At 54.0% G+C, this 16017-nt stretch overlaps 2 protein-coding genes and 1 long non-coding RNA gene across 7 annotated transcripts in view; 2 read left to right on the top strand and 1 right to left on the bottom strand.

Annotated features, from left to right (window-relative positions):
- Positions 1–7255, bottom strand: part of CARS2 (cysteinyl-tRNA synthetase 2, mitochondrial) — a 73470-nt gene extending 66215 nt beyond the window's left edge. For 3 of the 5 annotated variants that reach the window (XR_013355448.1, XM_077854948.1, XM_077854947.1), the window contains exons 1-2: positions 2743–2826; positions 2496–2546 (exon numbers count right to left, since the gene is read on the bottom strand). The gene's annotated coding sequence lies outside the window, so the exon portion shown is untranslated. Of the gene's footprint in view, positions 1–2039; positions 2441–2495; positions 2547–2742; positions 2827–7161 lie in introns of those variants that run through there. The other 2 variants (XM_077854945.1, XM_077854946.1) reach the window with 2 other exon arrangements.
- LOC144287703 (uncharacterized) lies at positions 3248–7221 on the top strand. Its single transcript, XR_013355449.1, has 2 exons — positions 3248–3945; positions 6354–7221. It is a non-coding gene; the product is annotated as an uncharacterized LOC144287703 (long non-coding RNA).
- A 1500-nt stretch (positions 7256–8755) lies between the features above and the next one.
- Positions 8756–14085, top strand: ING1 (inhibitor of growth family member 1). Its single transcript, XM_077854943.1, has 2 exons — positions 8756–8995; positions 13123–14085. The coding sequence occupies exons 1-2, from the start codon at positions 8860–8862 to the stop codon at positions 13824–13826; spliced, it is 840 nt and encodes a 279-aa protein (XP_077711069.1). The 5' UTR covers positions 8756–8859; the 3' UTR covers positions 13827–14085.
- The last annotated feature ends 1932 nt before the right edge of the window (positions 14086–16017 follow it).

Genomic DNA, 16017 nt, shown 5'->3' with positions numbered 1-16017 from the left:
CTAGGAAGAGGACAAGCCTTCCCCCCACTGGCCCACACAGATCCTCCCAAGAAATCAACACAGGCATCACCGCGATGTCAGGCACACGGTTGGCATGTTTCCTGCTGCAGCTGTTAAGTGAGTTGACACCCACTTAATGGTATAACAGTTCACTGGTAATACACTCCCACGAGGTAAAGTACTGAGAGCTTTTACCGTCCTTGTTCATTTCTAGAATATCTAGAACAACTGGAATGCTCCACTATGGCAAAACAGAAGGTGCAGCAAACCAAGGACGAGGCCGTGAGAATTGTGTGGCATTACTCCTGAGAAACGTGCACACCATCATGGGAAATTAAAATACCAGCTTACGGGTAGGCCACACTTGGGGTGCTCTGTTGTGTAAAACCAAAAGGGCTCCAGAGCATTTAAAACGTCAAGAATCTGGTTTCCCATAAAAGCAGCCTTAGAACTCAAGGTCAGCTAATCTCATGCTCATCTGTCACCCACCCAGCCTCACAGGTGGAACACTAGCCCGTCGTTGCACCCCGCCTGCTTCCCACATTCCCCTTCCCCGAGCACAGCGCCACTGACCAAGCGAGGTTGCTCGGAAACTCCTTGCCAAGATATTTAATCAATCACGGAAGCCTCGGGCGGCTTATTTATAAATTGGGCAGAATCCCAGGAGGCCATGGGGTCGCTGACCATGATCCTGGCGCTTATACAGCACGACATCCTAGAGGCAGGGGCTGTTGTCACCACGGTCATCAGTGTCCTTCATCTGGCCCCCCCCCCCCCCAGGGACCACTCCCCACACACGACCGGCAAGGTCCCCATCTGACCCTGAGTGACATTAGCAACACCCCTCCGCCCTGCTGTCAGAACCACACTGGCTAGTGTTTGTAAAGCATTTAGAAAAGAGCCTGGCATACTGCTCGTGCTGTGTCTGTTAACTACGTGTCTTTTTTTTTTTTTTTTTTTTTTTTAAGGTAAGCTCTACGGCCAGGGTGGGGCGTGAACTCATGATCCCGAGGCTGAGTTGCATGCTCTACCCACTGAGCCAGCCAAGTGCCCCAAGTACCTGTCTTTTTAAAATAGAGGCCAGCGTGGTTACCTGGGGGAGGAGAGTGGGGGGATGTGAACTTGGACAGGAAATTGGTACAGACTTCCAGAACTGTCGCGATGTCTTTAGGATCCCAGGACCCCAGGATCATGACACAAGCCAAAGGCAGATGCTCAACCGTTGAGCCACACAGACGTCCCGTAACGGTTTTAATGGCTAAGGAAATATCTTGTAAAGTCCCATGAATCTGGAGAGTCTCAAGGACCTGAGAGCCAGCTTTTTGAAGTGAAGCCATCAGGAAGGTCATGCTCCATCTCTTAACGGAGGGTGGGCCTGACACGTCACCTGGCTGCATGGTGCAAACCCCATCTGATCTCAGAAACTGTATCTACTTGGCTCTATAAAAGAGCCTGATTTCATTCTGTCTTTGTGATCCTTCCCCAACATATTCCATACTTCAATAAAGAGGTCAAAAGATCCTTTTTAAAATCAATGGTAAGTTAGCCACCGATTCTGTTTTAACAAAACACAACTAACACACCAGCCTTCCTGCCTGGCATATGATTTTGTAAAAAGGTGTAGCAAATCAATGTAGCTTTTTTTAGTCTGAAACATAACAAGTTTAAAAAGTGAATAAGATAGGCTCCCGGGGGGGAGGGGGGGGGGGCTCTGGGGCTCTGCTGATGAAGTGTCTGCCTTGGCTAGGTCATGATCTCAGGGTTCTGGGATCCAGCCCGCGTGGGCTCCCAGCTCAGCCAGGAGTCTGTTTCTCCTTTTCACTCTCTCCCAAATAAATAAAGTCTTTAGGAAAAGTGTAATTTTGACAAAGACGGGGATGGTTAAGAGGTTGAGAAAGCAAGCACCAGATCAGACACAGCAGGCCCTGCCGCCCCCTGACTGCACGGCCTGGGGTAAGTTCTTGATCCCCGACAGCTGCTTGCCCCCCACCCCCCGCCCCCCGCCCCGCAGTCCACAGCAGGGGCTGTGTAAGCCATACTTTAGGGGTGTTGTTTCATCAAACTGTGAAGGTCCCAACAGATGGATACCATTTTCAGCCTCGTCTCAAAGATGACGAAACCAGGACTCAAGGTAGCAAATAACAAAATGGGCTGTCCAAATTTGGAAAGGAGAGATAAAACACAGAGGCCAGAAACAGCTTCTCTCGGCTGACTGCGGCCCCAGGGAGCTGGGGCATCTCACTAGATCCACCAGGAGGCAGCTAATTCCCAGGCAGGTTGTCAGCACCGCGCCGCACTGATGCCCCGTGAGACGGGCCCAGGGGCTTAGACTTCACCAGGAGAACCACGCGAGACAACAGGTGCGCTTCCCGCAATCTCCGGACCGCAGCGACTCGGTATCCTGGGCGGACGCCCGGCAGACAGGGCCTGTCCGCGAAAGGCTCCGCCCAGAACAAACGGCCCCGGGAGCGCCGAAGCCCCAGGGGCGCACTCACCAGGCGTGGCCAAGGTGCGCGTGGTCATAGACGGTCGGTCCGCAGCTGTACCTGGGAACAGAGGGAGACCCACCAGGTGGAGCGCGCTCGCGAGGAAGCTCACTCAGCTCGCCCGGCCCTTGGCCCACGCTAAGCGGCCGCTCGGCGGGGCTGCCCCCGGATGCCCGACGGTGCTCCCACGGACCGTGGACTTACGAAGTGCCCCCCCCCCCGCTCGGTCCTCCGCCGCCCCAGGCCCGGCGGCTACCAGGAGGCGGCGTCCGCGCGGCCCACAATCAAGGGGTCCTTCCTCCGGGTGAGGCTGTTGTACACCCTGACGCCCGTGTCGTGGCCCTCTGGCTGCAGCCAGGCCTGCCCGCGCGCCCCCGACACCGCCCGCGCCCGGCCCCGCGGGGCCCCCAGGCCCAGCGCGACCCCCAGCAGCCGGGGGCCCGCACCCGGCCGGCGCGTCGGCAGCATGGCCCGCCCGCCCGCCTGCCTCTCGGGGCCTCGCCACGCCTGCGCGGGGCGGGGCGGAGCGCGCGCTGGCCACGCCCACCCGGAAGCCGGCTCCCAGGCCCCGCCCACCCCGGAAACGGCCTCCCGGAAAGGACCTGCCCAACCCAGGAGGACGGACTCCCGGGCCCCGCCCGGCCCGGAAGAGGATCTCGCCACGCCACGCCCACCCCGGAAGGGACTCGGCCGCGCCCGCCCACTGCGGAAGAGGACCTGCCCCCGCCCAGCCGATCCCCGCAAGAGGAGGTCGGGAGCGGCGGCAGCGCCTCCCTCTGGCCCGCCGGGGGCTCGCCGTGGCCTCGCCGTGGCGCTCGGGGCGGGGAAGAGCGGGCGTCCCAGGCCGAGGACGAGGGGGCCCTTCTGCTCCTCCGATCCTGCCGTGCGCGGTGTTTGTGCTGACGCCGGCGAGTCGGAGTCGGGGCCGGGGCGCGGGAGGCCGCTGCCAGCCAGAGTTCACGGCGTGGGCACCTGCCTCCGGCTCCTCGCCTGCTCCGGAAGCACGTCTGCACCCCAGCACAGCACGCTTGCACACTACATAGCACGTCTGCACCCCCACACAGCAGTATGCTCCCCAACACTGCACGTCTGCACCCGAGTACAACACGCTTGCACCCCAGCACAGCACGCTTGCACCTTACAGCACATATGCACCCCAGCACAGCACGCTTGCACCCCGACACAGCACATCTGCACTCCAGTACCCCAACACAGCAAGCACATCTGCGCCCCAACATGGCACGCTTGCACTCTAACACAGCACGGTGCACCCCAATGCTCAAACAGCATATGTGCCACTGATATACCATGTTTGCACCCCAACAGAAACACCGTACGTCTGCACTCCTATGCACGCACACAGCACATCTCCACGTAACAGCACAAAGCTCACTTGCATCCCAAGATGGCACTGTCTCCGGATGCAATACCAAAGCAAAGCAACCATCCCATCCATCAGGTAGGTGTAGTAGGAAGTGTCTACTTGTAATTCATTAGGGTTAAACATTCTATATCTTCTCTCTTGAGAACAAAAACAATCTGAATTGCGGTTTCAGTGGGACTTTTTAAAGGGAGATTTACTTGAAGTTCCTTTCAAATTATCTTGACTAAATTGGCCCTACTGATATCTTGCAAAACAGTGTCTCAAAAAAGAGAAAGAAAGAAAAAAAGAGAAAGAAAAAAGAAGGAAAGAGAAAGAAAATAAAGCCCTTTTATTGTTGCATTCCTCAAAACCTCACAGAGTTCCTCAGTTCTTTTTTTGGTTTGTTTTGATCGTTCTACTGAAAGGCAAATGAACCAGTGTGTTCCTAGAACACATAAGGTGGTGGTGTTTTTTTTTTTTTTTTCTTCTTCTTCAAGATCCCTGGAGTCCAATTCTGCAATTCTATTTCAAGCTAAATTTTAGTCTAATGTAAACTATGTTCTAATGCATAAAGCTAAAATGTTAGAACCTATTGCTCAGAATTAGGAGACCTCTCCAGTTCTAAGCACAGGCTCCCTGACTAGTATCCCTCCCTCACTGCCAGCATCCTTATCTTGGTTATTTTGTGTCTCTTGTGTCTAGTACAATATGTATATTTCTCTCCCTGAGTACTTCAGACTGTAAATTCTTTTGAACTCTCACTGTTCCCAGCACTACATTCAGAAAAGAGCTGCTGAATTAAAATTAATCTGTGAGGGATCCCTGGGTGGTGCAGCGGTTTAGCGCCTGCCTTTGGCCCAGGGCACGATCCTGGAGACCCGGGATCGAATCCCATGTCGGGCTCCCGGTGCATGGAGCCTGCTTCTCCCTCTGCCTGTGTCTCTGCCTCTGTGTGTGTGTGTGTATGACTATCATAAATAAATAAAAAAATTAAAAATAAATAAAATAAAATTAATCTGTGATGAAATCCACCTGTTGTGCATGTGGGAGGAAATTTGGGCAGTGAAATATCTGATAGAGAAAGGTCTGGTCCACATACTAGATGTGCTAGTAAAATAAGAAAATGAACAAAAGGCAATCTGTGTCAACACACAGAATTCAAGGGACAGGCTAGAAGTTTTGAAAACAGATTTAGTAACACTGAAGACCAAATCCTTCAGATAAATCTGGGCAACTGGCATGTTGGAATAGAAAATTCATGACTTTTAAATTAACAATGGCATCTTCTGTCTTCAGAAAACCAGTCATGTAAGGTGTTCTGCCCTTACGGGCAGCAATTCTACCTTCACTTAAGTCTTTTGGAAATCATCAAAACAATGATAAACATATCCTCTATTTCACTGGTGATTTAAAATATTCCTTTTGCAGATTGAATATTAAGTAAAAATGACTGGGAAGATTTATTAGCAAATATACTCCCAAGAAGAGAATCCTGTTAATTTGAAGTGACTCCTCCCCAATTGAGGCCAGAACAAATAAGTGTATTAAAAGTAATGCTTCCAAAGTATCTTGAATGCCGTTTCCTAGTCCTTAATGACAAAAACATAGTTTTTCAGTAATATACTTTCTTTCAAGGCCAAATCTTGCAAATCCAAAGTAGAGTAGATAAGGTAGTAAACTACTGATAAGTATACTTTTGAAGGTATTTCAGGTTTGAGAGAAATGTGTTAGCATTTATTTTTTTTATTTTTTTTAAATTTTTTTTAAATTTTTTATTTATTTATGACAGTCACAGAGAGAGAGAGAGGCAGAGACACAGGCAGAGGGAGAAGCAGGCTCCATGCACCGGGAGCCCGATGTGGGATTCAATCCCGGGTCTCCAGGATGGCGCCCTGGGCCAAAGGCAGGCGCCAAACCGCTGCGCCACCCAGGGATCCCAGCATTTATTTTTTAAGCACCTCGAAACACAAAAAATTTCATGTTCACTTCTTCCTTTTTACTCCCATGGGTTGGAGCATCACCAGTTAAACTAGAAATATAATTCTAAAAACAAAAAAAAAAACAAAAAACAAAAAAAAATCAGTATCCCTTTTTGCAACACACTCCAAAGAGCTGAAACAACCAAAGTAATTCAGTATATCTTCAAAAATAAAGAATTTTCCTGAGTCGTATATTTAAAACACAGGGTCATAGTTACGTTTTAGCTCATAGATGTTTTAGCTCGGAGCCTTCTAACCTTGTTTAGAAAACTGTGAAGTCATTGTATATATTTTAAAGACTTCGTAAAGCCAATAAAGAAAACATTTTTCTGGCTGTTTAGCTCACAAATGCAAGCTCCTTATTCACTGCTGTATCCTTAGTTTGCGAACAGCAGTGAGCACCCGGTGGGCACTCGTGAAACAGTTCTTGCCGGTATGATGAAGATAACCTCTTGTCTCTGTTTCTGCGGAGTCCACGAAAGGATTCATCCTGATAACATCGTGATTTTTTTTTTTTTTAAAAAGATAACCTAGTTCAAACTGGCTTGGTTATCGCTGGAAGGGGTAAGTCATTTCTGACTTTTGCGCCTAACTTCAGACAAACCGTACTCATCCTAGAGCCAATCCCTGCGAGATTTGAGAAAGAACCTCTTTCTTGCTATGGCACTTTTCAGCATAGCGTCTCGGGGGAAAGGGAATCCTCCTCTTACTCAACTTCGCATCCTCGTCTTGTGTTCCGCACAAGGCCTCTGCTGCCACACGTCACAGCCCCCCAGTCCCCGGCGGACTAGCGGCCAATGCAGCTCGCGGTATAAAAGGAAGCTTCGTTCATCATTTGCTTTCACCGGGGCCGAGGCTGGAAGGAGTGTGCACCCGCAAGTAGAACGACCCTTCTCCCCAGTATCAAGGGACGGGAGGAAAGGGTCTGCGAGTGAAGCTCCAGGCTCAGATCGAGGCCCCGGGGTGCTGGGACGGAGTCCCGCCTCGGGCTCCCTGCACCGAGCCTGCTTCTCCCGCTGCCTGGGTCTCTGCCCCTCTCTCGGTGTCTCTGGAATAAATAAATAAAATCTTAAAAAAAAAAAAAAAAAAAAAAGAGAGAGAGAGAGAGAGAGAGAGTGAAGCTCCAATCTCCGCCCTTCCCAGCGTTCACGTTGGTGGTCGTCATCTCCGCAGCGGCCGAGCCTCCAGCTCGGTACCGACATCTGCCGGCGTCTCGGCGCGGTTCGCGGGGATGCGCACCGCCGCCCCCGAGGGTTTACGCGCCCTGGGCTGGCTGACACGCCGCACTTCACGTGCTCTTTTACTTAAAAACACTTAAATCCTCTATACATACCCCCGCGGTGGGGCTGGAGCCCCAAGTCCGGAGAGGCGCCCCTAACACACGGCGCCGTGACCCGGCGGTCGGAGCCGACAGCCGCTCCCGGGGAGGGGGGGGGACGCTGCGGCCCGGCGCCCCCGCCCCGGTCCCTCCAGCCCCCCAACCCCCACAGCCCGTCCCCGCCCCCGCCCCCGCCCCGAGGCCGCCCCGAGGCCGGGCCCGCCGGACAAAGGCGGAGCGCGGCCACGCCCACGGGGCGGGGCCTCTGCCGGAAGCGGCGGGCTGCGCGCGGGCCCGTCGCCTAGGCAACGGGAGTGTCTGCGTCGGGCCCCTCAGGAAGCCGGAGTGCGGGAGCTCAGGGCGGGGAGACAGGACATGGGGGAGGGGGGGGAAGGGGAGGGGAGGGGAGGGGAGGGGGGCCCGGACCCCCGGGACCGGACGCCCGCCCCGCTCCGCCCCGCCCCGCTCTGGGAGGCGGGGGGGCTTTCGAATGATCCCGGGGCACAGTCGGGAGGGGGTCACCCGCCCTTTGTGGGCGCCCGGTCCGGAAAGCAGCTCCCCTCTGGGGCCCCTTTGTCTCCAAAGCGGCTCAGCACTGGGCTCCGGCCGGCAACACAAAGGGAAGGCGGCGAGGACCGCGCAGGCGCGGGAGCGCCGAGGTTGCTGGGAGTGGTGGTCCGCGGCCCGACGGTAGGTCTCCGCCTCCGGGCCTGTGGCCGCCCCGGCGTGCAAGTGCGCATGCGCCCCCACTTCCGCCCTGCGCGGCCCGGCCTCTCTCCCCGCCCCCCCGGGACGCGGGTTTCTCCTAGTAGGAGCCCGGGAGGAGTTATCCGCGCTCGCCCCGCCCCCTCCGCCTTGATTGGCGCGCCGAGGTGGGGGCGACCAGGGGATTGGGCCTCGGCCTTGCCAGTCCGCTTCGGGCCTTACTTATGCCCCGCGGGGCGGCGGGGCGGCTGGGCGCCGGAGAGTGAGGGGTTGGGTGTGGGGAGGGAGGTGTCCCCCGGGTGAGTGGGGGCGCGGGGGCCCCTCGCTGGCGGCCGCACCGCGCGGCGGGTCGGATCCCACCGGGTCTCCGGCGCGGCCGGCTGCCCCCGCGCTCCCCGGCCGTCCTGCACTGCCGCCCGGCAGGCTCTGCCTCCTAGTGCGAAACTCTTAGTAAAGTTTGCGCCTCGCCCGCCGCCCCCTCCCGGGACCCCCGCCCCAGCCCGAGTGACAGACAAAGCCACACCCCCGCTCCGCCGGGTCGGAGAGGGGCGTGATGCGGCGGGGGCGGGGCCGGCGGGCCCGCGGGGCGGGGGGCGGGGGGCGCGGGGGGGGGGGCGGGGCGCATGCGCGGTGCGGGGGGCCGAATGTTTCCCAAGTGTTTGAAACTGGTATTTGGGTTCTCCACGTTGGACAAGTGCGGCGCGGCGGGCGGCGCGCGCCCCTTCCCGCGCTCGCTCGGCCCCGGCCCCGGCCCCTGCGCCGGGGTGCGCGCCCGCACGCGCCGCCCGCGCCCGCCCCGCGCCCCAGGCCGCCGACCGCCGGCCCGGCCCGCCAGGCGCCGGGTCCCCGGGCCCAGGCGGCGCGGCTCGCAGATGTAGCGGCGCGGGGCCGGCCGGAGGGGGGGCGCCGGCGGGCGGGAGCTTTGCATTTTGCAGCGCTGGGCTCCGAGGGGGCGGGGGCTGGAGGAAGCGGAAAGCCGCGCCGAGTCGCCGGGGACCTCGGTGAACCATGTTGAGCCCTGCCAACGGGGAGCAGATCCACCTGGTGAACTATGTGGAGGACTACCTGGACTCCATCGAGTCTCTGCCTTTCGACCTGCAGAGAAACGTCTCCCTGATGCGGGAGATCGACGCCAAATACCAAGGTACGGCGGGATGGATGGGCGGGGGCGGCCGCTCCATCCCCGCCGGCCGCGGGCGCCGCGGGGCCCCGGGCCGTCCTGTCCCCCGCCCGGAGGAACCCGGCCGGCCGGGAACAAAAGGTCTGGGGCGCCTCGGGTCCGTCAAGGTCCTTGTGCGCGGAGCCCGGACACGGAGGAGGAAGGAGGAACGGGCGGTCTCCATGCCAGGCTGCGCGAGCAAAGCGCTCTTTGTAGTGAAGTGACGAGGCGGGGTGCTGCGGAGGAGGGGGCTGGGGGGAGCAGGCTGGGGCGCCGGGGGAGGGAGGTGCCGCGGCCGCCGGGGCTGGGGGGCGCAGCGCCGGGGCTGCGCGCAGGGCTGCGGGGAGGGCGCTGCGGGCGGCGGGTCCCGGCCCTCCTCGCCATCCCCGATCCGAGTGTTATGTAAAGTCCGGGGTCGGCCGCCCCCGCCGCCCCCCGGCCTCCCGTGGAGCCGGACCCCACTAGGGCCGGGGTGCGCGGGGCGGCGCGGCCGGGGGCAGGTCGCGGAGGGCCAGGGCTTTATTCCATGCGCGCGGAGGGAAGGGTAGGAGGGAGGGACGGCGAGTCGGGCAGTCGCCCCTCCGCGGGGCCCGGGGGGCGCGGGCAGAGCTGCTCGGCTGGCTGGCCGCGGAACATGGCAGGACAGAGGACCTGTGGGTCGTTCTCTGCGGCGCGGCTGCCCCGAGTTCCGGGGACAGGCGGAGGGCTGGCGTCCGCTGGGAATTGCTGGCTGTTGGGGAAACTTTCCTGCGGTGTCAGGCTGGGCGCTGGGGGCCGTGTGCGGGACGCCGACCGTCCCCCGGAGTTTACTCCTGTTTACAGGGCTGCGCAGCAGGGAAACGGAAGCGCGGGGGGAGGTGGGGGCTGCCGCGGCCCGAGCGCACGGAGCCCGCGGGGACGGCGCCCTGCGCGCTCTCCCCGGGGCTCGGCTTCGCAGCCGCCTTTATAGGGGCCTCATTAGCATACTGAGAACGTCCCGCTCTGGCTGCCTCGCGATTGGCCCCGCTGTCCCCCATGGAATGTCCTTATCAGTCCGCCGCGCAGCTACTGGTCGCCGCCCGGATGAGGGTGGGCAGTGCGCAGTGACTGGCACGGGTCTCCGTTTCCGCTGCCTTCTTTTTTCTCCGGGGGGCGGGGAGCGGGAGGGGGGCCCCTTGATTTGAATGTCTTCGGGTCGCCCGGCCTCCGGCCTCCGATTGGCCCTGGGCGCCGGCGGGGCGGGCCGCTTCGGCGCTCCTGTGCTCTGATTGGCGCCCCGCTTGGCCTCCGCCCTGCGGCCCGGCCATCCCCGCAGACGGTGGCTCTGGGGGCGGGGCGCGTCGCCCGCTGGCCGCCTCCCCATTGGCTGGGGGCCCGGCCCCGCCCTTGTCCCTCCGGGGCCCGATCCCGGCCACTTCCGGCCGCGGAGCAATGGCGGCCCCCGGGGGCCGGGGCGAGGCTGGCGGGAGCCTAACCCAGGCGTCCCGCCCAGGGCCCGCCGAGGGCCGGGGGCAGCCCTGCGGAGCGGGGGGAGCGTGAGTGTCCCCCGGGGGTGGGGGGGGCGGGCCAGGGCGAGGACCCCGAGGACCCGGAGTCGGGGGCGAGGATGGGAGGGTTCGCGGTGTCAGGCGCCGTGCCTGAGCGCGCTCGGGAAAGCTGTCGGGGGTGTTTCGGCCCCTGCACCCCCGAGTTCTGTGCTGCTGCTGCTGCTGCTTGGGGGGCACCCGGTCCCCGCGGCGCCTGCAGGGGGGCTGCTGGCCAGCGGCCTGCCTGTGCTGCGGAACGGCGGCCGTCCGATTGAGGGACCGGCGTCTAGGTCCACCGCGGCCAACAGGTGGGTCACAAATACCTCATCCCTTTCACCGGGTGTCTGAGGGCGGGCTTGGGTACGGACTTCGCAGTGATCTTGCACCATGTTTCAAGCATTTTACGCTGCGCGCCCCACCGCGGAAGGCGCTTCCTGAGGAGGCTCGGCGCAGCCTTTCCGTGAAGGTAACACGTTTCTAATGGTTGCCCAGATCCGACTGGGGTGCAGCGGTCCAGAGGCCAGGTCAGCCCCGGGCCGAGCCGGTGGGCCTCGGTGGTCGGGTGCCGCCCCTATCGCCCCCGCGCTGCTGCAGACAGATAGGGTACTTGTTCTGGGGAGTCTAAGAAATAGATGCCACTGTGCGGGGAAACAGCAAGGTTTCCCGGTGATTTTGTCATGTGATTTGTGCTTCTTTCCCCAGGTGAGGCTTCACATGGCTGGAAGCCTGGTGAGGTGAAAGCAGCTCTATGTTGTTGGATTCCATAGGAGTGATGTGATAACATTGTTGTCTTTTCAATGAGAGGCTAACGTTGTCTTTAGAAATCGGGTTACCAATTAAACTAAATTGCGGCTTTGTAATGTGCAATCAACTTAAATTAACATTTATGAAATGGTACTTAGATAACTTGAGCCTATTTATTTCCAGAATTAATTGCTCTCAGACTCTGTGAGACTGTGGCATCCCTCCTTCCTGGGGGCAGATGGTCTACATTGTTCTAGAAGGATCTTCAGAGCGCCTTTTAGAGCCTGGAAAATACTGTTTACATTTATGCAAGCTTCAGTGTTGGTCTAAGTTCTTGTGCTTATCCCAGTGTTAGGTTTATGGTTTATACCTTATACCTGTTTAAAGATAAGATCTAGAAGGGATGAGGGTTACCTATTGTACATGCTGCCCTCCGCCCAACCCTTCCTACTTGGAGAGTAGAATTGCCTTATTTTAAGATACTGCAGAGGGTTTCAGGAGAAAAATCTGATACTTTTGTTTTTTAGTAATCTCTGTACCCAACATGCGGCTTGAACTCAGAATCCCAAGATCAAGAGTTGCATGGTCTTCCGACTAAGCCAGCCACTCATCCCTGATACTACTTAGATTTGTTACTATTTGGGGGAAATGACTCTGGGAATTTCTGTTTGTATTTAAATACGTTTTTGGCAAGAATAGTTATTTTCCATATTTCAGTCAAGGTTAACAACTTTTATATCTTGAGAAATTGCCTAATTACACTTTCCAAAGTCATATGCACTTCTTTGTTTTAAGATTTTACTTTTTAAGTCCTCTTTACACCCAGCGTGAGGATTAAACTCACAACCCCAAGATCAAGAGTCACATGTCTAGGGACACCTGGGTGGCTCAGCAGTTGACCGTCTGCCTTCAGCTCAGGGTATGATCCTGGGGTCCTTGATTGAGTCCTGCATGAGGCTCCTTGTAGGGAGCCTGCTTCTCCCTCTGCCTGTGTCTCTGCCCCACCCCCCACCCCCCCTGTCTCTCATAAATTAGTTAAATAATTAAATAAATAAATAAAGAACCTATCTAAGAGTCACATGTCTACTGATTGAGCCAGCCAGGTGCCCCCGTATAAGGTTTAAATTTAATACTGAGGGTGTTTTGATTTTGATAATGTTTCAAATCTGTTTATTTTTACAGATGTGAATGTGTACTGTTTTAGGAAGTAAATGCAAAAATAAAATCTGACACCTTTGTTTTAAGGCAAAGCTAGATTGTCTGGTTTATTGTGACCATTCTTGTTTTCAGTAATACAGAAGAATAACATGGTAGGATGACAGTGACATGACTAAACTGAGGCTCTGGGTCACTAGGTAACATTTATATACATTCTCTGACTTCATAGGGTATTCAACACAGTGGTGCATTAAAGGAAATAAAGGCCTTTAAGTTAGACGAATATTTGAATAAAACTGGAAATATAGGATATCATTTAATTTTATAGAAAATAAAAGCTGGAGCACTGGCACTTCACCTGAATTTAAACTTTCCCCTTAGTTGCCAATCCCAAGAGTAATGTTACCCATGCTTCTGAATGCACAGAGTCTGTTGAGGAGCTTTGAGTGGCATTTTGCTAAATGGGAACTGTGCTGGCATTTGCTTTTAGATCCAGTTTTTTTTTTTTTTTTTTTTTTCTTTTCAGTAGTAGAGGGGGAAGTCTATTCGAAAGACCTGCAGCTTCTAGGATTTTCATACTAGGAAATCTTGAGCATTGATTATTTCTGCCCCTTGCAATTAGTTTTCTATAGAAACTAAACTTTAAATAAAAGGCTCAGGAGTGTTTATAAAAATGGACACATAATGCTTATTTTTCCTTTGCAGAAATCCTGAAGGAACTGGATGAGTATTATGAGAAATTTAAACGTGAGACAGACAGTGTCCAGAAGAGGAGAGTGTTGCATTGCATTCAGAGGGCCCTGATTCGGAGCCAGGAACTGGGTGATGAGAAGATCCAGATCGTGAGTCAGATGGTAGAGCTGGTGGAGAACCGGACCAGGCAGGTAGATAGTCATGTGGAGCTCTTTGAGGCACATCAGGAGGTCAATGACACCACTGGCCACAGCGGCAAAGCTGGCCAGGATAAGTCCAAGAGTGAGACAATCACACAGGCAGAGAAGAGCAACAACAAGAGGTCCCGGCGACAGCGCAACAATGAGAATCGAGAGAACGCGGCTAATAATCACGACCATGATGATATCACCTCAGGAACGCCTAAGGAGAAGAAAGCAAAAGCCTCCAAGAAGAAGAAACGCTCCAAGGCCAAAGCCGAGCGGGAAGCGTCTCCCGCAGACCTTCCCATCGACCCAAATGAGCCAACATACTGTCTGTGCAATCAGGTCTCCTATGGAGAAATGATCGGCTGTGACAATGATGAGTGCCCCATTGAGTGGTTCCATTTCTCCTGTGTGGGGCTGAATCACAAACCAAAGGGCAAGTGGTACTGTCCCAAATGTAGAGGGGAGAATGAGAAGACCATGGACAAAGCCCTGGAGAAATCCAAAAAGGAGCGGGCTTATAACAGGTAGTTGGCGGACCTCGAGGAACAGTGAGGAGAACAAGCGAGCCACTGTATTTATTACGTCACCACCTGTGCTGAGGTGCAAGGACCGTACATTGTATATTTTTAAAGAATGTTAGAAAAGGAGCCATTTCTTTTGCAGGGATGGCAGTGATTCTCTGCCTTTTGTTTTCATTGGTACACACATGTAACAAGAAAGTGGTCTGTGGATCAACATTTTAGAAACTACAAATATAGGTTTGAATTAAACACTCAAGTGAGTCTCAGACTGTTTTTTGTTTTGTTTTGTTTTGCTGGGGTGGGGGTGACTTAGAAGCAACCTAATTTGTTTATGTGGAAAGAGATTTCCTTTAACGTCATTAGCATTATTTTAATGAAAGTAATGTTACTGCTTTGTGAGCACATTTTTAAAAAATTAGTCAAATTGCCAAAAATTATAGCCCACGGCAAATTTATTTCTTGCTATAATAACCTATCCATATAATAATCCAATATAAAAGGTTATTGATTATTTTTTAGAAAGGTAAAGGGTTAAATTTTACGTGACAAACATATTACTGGCCTGTTCCCCAAATGGCCCTACCCACCCACCCAGGGCCATTTTTAAATGATTGGAGACAGTTTTTATTAAATCACACGGAAATGCTCTAGTCATGGAACTTCAGATCACGCTTTTGCTATCACACATCCCAGTGTGGTCATGTTTCATTGCTACAGGGTGTATAAAGGTACATTTCCAAGTGAAGCATTGTAATCAGATGCCTCTGTAGATAGAACCAAGGTGTGTTTCCTGCTGTGTGCACGAGAGCTGTACAGGTGTGAGGTCAAGGAATAAGTGAAACTTGAACTGTTTGCTCCTCTAGCCATATATTTGGTTGTAAGTAATTTTTAAATTTTTGCTCTAAAAATACATATACCAGCAGTTTAGACAAAGCCTTAAGGCAAATTTTCTAACTCTTCTTAATAGTGAAGTAGAACTTACTTAATTGCCAGCAAATAAATGTCAAAACAAATGTATATTTAAACCAGGGGTCAGGAAGTTATTGTCCACAAGCCAAATCTAGCCCACCACCTGGTTTTGTAGGGCCTGTGAGCCAAGAAGGAGCTTTACATTGTCGAATGGTGTTTGTTTTTGTTTTTTTGAGAAAGAGCAAGCGAGCAAGCAGGGGAGGGGTGGCGGAAGAGGGGAAAGAGAATCTTAAGCAGACTCCATGCCCTGCACAGAGCCCCACATGGAGCCCCACACAGGGTTGGATCTCATGACCCTGAGATCATGACCTGAGCTGAAATCAAAGAGTTGGACACTCAACCGACTAAACCACCCAGGTGCCCTTCCTGTTAAATGTTTTTTTTTTAAAAAAAAAAACCTAAAGAAGAGTCCTGTTTGATAACATGTGAACAGTATGATAAAATTTAAATTTAGTGTCCATAAATAAAGTGCTACTAGCAAACAGCCATGCTTATTCACTTAAGCATTGTCTGTGGCTGCTTTTGTATGACAGCAGAGTTTGCAGCGGAGATCAAATGACCCACAAAGCTGAAATCACTTATTTTCTGGCTCTGTGCACAAGAGATTTGCTGACCTCTGATTTAGACTAACTTCATTTCCAAGCAATGATACGATTCACGTTTCTAAGCGATACACGGTGGAGAGGATTTGTTTCCTCATAGTCTGCTGTGCAGTCTCTTGTGAAGCTGCCCCAAGGAAGCACTGTAACCACATGGCACCTGTAGCTCTATGTGGCATGACTGACCAGAAAGCACGTAAGTTGTTTTCTGGTTGTTAATTTGTGCCAGACAGAAATTACTCAGTACAGCAAATTTCCATTATAGAAACCTATTTGGTAGAGAAATACAAAGTGCCATTGATTATACATTAAAATGTCCATTTTTTTGCATATCAGTTCCTACAAATAGGCATTTACTTTCTAGCAAAACTTCAAAACCATTTAAGAAACTTTTGAATGTTAAGGTTTACCTAGACAAATAATAAAATGTTTCTTATATGTAAATAAGGTACTAAAATACTTGACAGTCCAGTGGCAATAAAAGTGGCTTAAAAGAATCTTTGCGGGGCACCTGGGTGGCTCAGTGGCTGAGTGTCTGCCTGAGTGTCGGCTCAGGTCGTGATCCCGGAATCCTGGGATCGAGTCCCACATTGGGTTCCCCACAGGGAGCCTGCTTCTCCCTCTGCCTAT

This window comes from Canis aureus, chromosome 17, assembly GCF_053574225.1.
Source record: "Canis aureus isolate CA01 chromosome 17, VMU_Caureus_v.1.0, whole genome shotgun sequence".
NCBI lineage: Eukaryota > Metazoa > Chordata > Mammalia > Carnivora > Canidae > Canis > Canis aureus.
The sequence above is the reverse complement of the archived record's forward strand: the minus strand, read 5'-3'. Positions and strand labels throughout refer to the sequence as shown.

What these genes read in the sequence shown, in the direction of transcription:
- ING1 (XM_077854943.1), top strand. Translation starts at nt 8,860, where the DNA reads ATGTTGAGCCCTGCCAACGGGGAGCAGATCCACCTGGTGAACTATGTG. An exon ending in GATCGACGCCAAATACCAAG is followed by an intron (nt 8,996 to 13,122) that starts GTACGGCGGGAT and finishes TTTCCTTTGCAG; the next exon opens with AAATCCTGAAGGAACTGGAT.